This window comes from Primulina huaijiensis, chromosome 14 (assembly GCF_012295235.1).
Source record: "Primulina huaijiensis isolate GDHJ02 chromosome 14, ASM1229523v2, whole genome shotgun sequence".
NCBI lineage: Eukaryota > Viridiplantae > Streptophyta > Magnoliopsida > Lamiales > Gesneriaceae > Primulina > Primulina huaijiensis.
Genome location: NC_133319.1, coordinates 15,826,236 through 15,828,220, shown reverse-complemented (window position 1 = coordinate 15,828,220; position 1,985 = coordinate 15,826,236). Strand labels below are relative to the sequence as shown.

Genomic DNA, 1,985 nt, shown 5'->3' with positions numbered 1-1,985 from the left:
TTATAAGTAATATCCTGAATTCATATTTAGAATTAAAAATCTTGATTTCATTTCGCTTTCTTTCAGATTTTGTTTGATTCTTTTTATATTAAAAAAGAAGATGATGCTTTCTAGTAAATTTTCGGGAGGCTTGATCTTGTTTCTTACAATCATATCAACAATGGCTACAGTTTCGTTGGCTTCACTAAAAGTTGGTTACTACAAGCACAGTTGCCCGTCAGCCGAAGCCATTATAAGGAAACAAGTTAACAGAGCTCTGGCAAGGAACCCTGGACTCGGTGCAGGCATCATCAGAATGCATTTTCATGATTGTTTCGTAAGGGTATGTTTATATCCATTCTAGGTGTTTTTTTTTTTTATTTGTTCTCTACGTGATTAAATTGAGAAGTAGTGGAGCTAAAATTTAAATGCCCTTTTTGTTTAATTTATAGGGTTGTGATGCATCGGTTCTTCTGGATTCCACCCCTGGTCGTCGTTCGGAGAAAGAACACCCGGCCAACAACCCGAGCTTGCGTGGTTTCGAAGTGATTGATGCAGCCAAGGCTGCTCTCGAATCAGCCTGCCCACGAAAAGTCTCATGTGCTGATATATTAGCATTTGCGGCTCGTGACAGCGCCTACAAGCTCGGTGGCATAAACTACGCGGTCCCATCAGGTCGTCTCGACGGGCGAGTATCCATAGAAGATGAAGTTACTCAAAACCTTCCTCCCCCATCTTTCAACGCAGCACAACTCGTTCAAAACTTTGCACGAAAAGGGTTGTCCGCAGACGAAATGGTGACCCTTTCCGGGGCACACTCCATCGGAATATCTCATTGCTCTTCTTTCTCGAACAGAATCTACAACTTCAATTCCACTCATCCGATTGATCCTTCCATGGACCCAAAATTTGCTAGGGAGCTGAGAAAGAGGTGTCCTGCGCCTTCATCCAATGCTAGAACCGATCCGACAGTGCCTCTAGACTTCCTTTCTCCCAACAATTTGGATAACAAGTATTATTTACTTCTAAAGAACAAACGTGGGTTGTTGACTTCAGATCAGACACTTGCCACTAGCCCTTCCACTTCTTGGATGGTGACGAACAACGCAAAAAATGCAGCTTCGTGGGCCAACAAGTACGCAAAGGCCACCATAAAAATGGGTTTCATTGAGGTTCTTACCGGAAATCAGGGTGAGATCAGAAGAAATTGCAGGATTGTCAATTAAGTATTATCAATTTTGTGTTGTTTTTATGTTTTTTTCTTCAAATCTTTGATTGTTAATGCAACTGTAACTAATTTTAATCTTTTAAATTTACTTTATTGTCTTCAGTCATATTAAAATTTTAATTGTGAGTTTAATTTATTGATGAATTCCTCCTTTAATTGTTATCAAATTTTATTGTGTGAGCAAATTACAAATATGAATAAAGCAATGGGACAAACACTTTTATTGTTCCTTTGTCATTCTTATTTTTCTCAGCCTATATAAAGATCTCAGTCACACAAGCACAGCTTCACTATTGAATTTTGAAATGGCAACTGGACTGGTGTTGTTAGAACTTTGTAAACTATGTAATTAATTATGTTGGGCACGGTCACGGCAACTACCATTCTATCAACTTTAATTAGCTTATTACAGAGGTTAAGTGTGAAAAATATTTTTAGATTTTACAATAATTTTTGTTGGGTTAAGCGTACATGAGTGAGAGTATTATTGAGATGAGTGACCTCCTGAGAAGTTATCGTACGTCAAGTTGTTGACGTTGCGCCTTTTGATCTTGTTGTCTAGGTGGGTCGTAAAAAAGCTACGTCAGATCTTAATGGGTAATACTTTCTCTGTTGGAGACATAGTCGGCGGCAGGGAAACGGTAAGACTGATCTTTAAAGGATGTTGTTTCACATAGTAGTAAAAAAGCACCGCCATTGATTCCTAGGCCTAACAGCTCGACCCATTAGTACCCAAATGAGTGCACTCAGACCTGCCATAATTATAAAAAAATAATAT

At 38.8% G+C, this 1,985-nt stretch overlaps 1 protein-coding gene across 1 annotated transcript; it reads left to right on the top strand.

Moving 5' to 3' along the window:
* LOC140957788 (peroxidase 5-like) lies at positions 1-1,436 on the top strand. The gene is made up of 2 exons (XM_073415181.1): positions 1-322; positions 432-1,436. Exons 1-2 carry the CDS (start codon positions 101-103, stop codon positions 1,203-1,205), a joined length of 996 nt encoding a protein of 331 aa, XP_073271282.1. The 5' UTR covers positions 1-100; the 3' UTR covers positions 1,206-1,436.
* The last annotated feature ends 549 nt before the right edge of the window (positions 1,437-1,985 follow it).

Excerpts from the sequence above, each read along its gene's own strand:
- LOC140957788 (XM_073415181.1), top strand. The coding sequence starts at position 101 with ATGATGCTTTCTAGTAAATTTTCGGGAGGCTTGATCTTGTTTCTTACA. Across the intron at positions 323-431 it reads TTCATGATTGTTTCGTAAGG|GGTTGTGATGCATCGGTTCT; the intron begins GTATGTTTATAT and ends TTTAATTTATAG.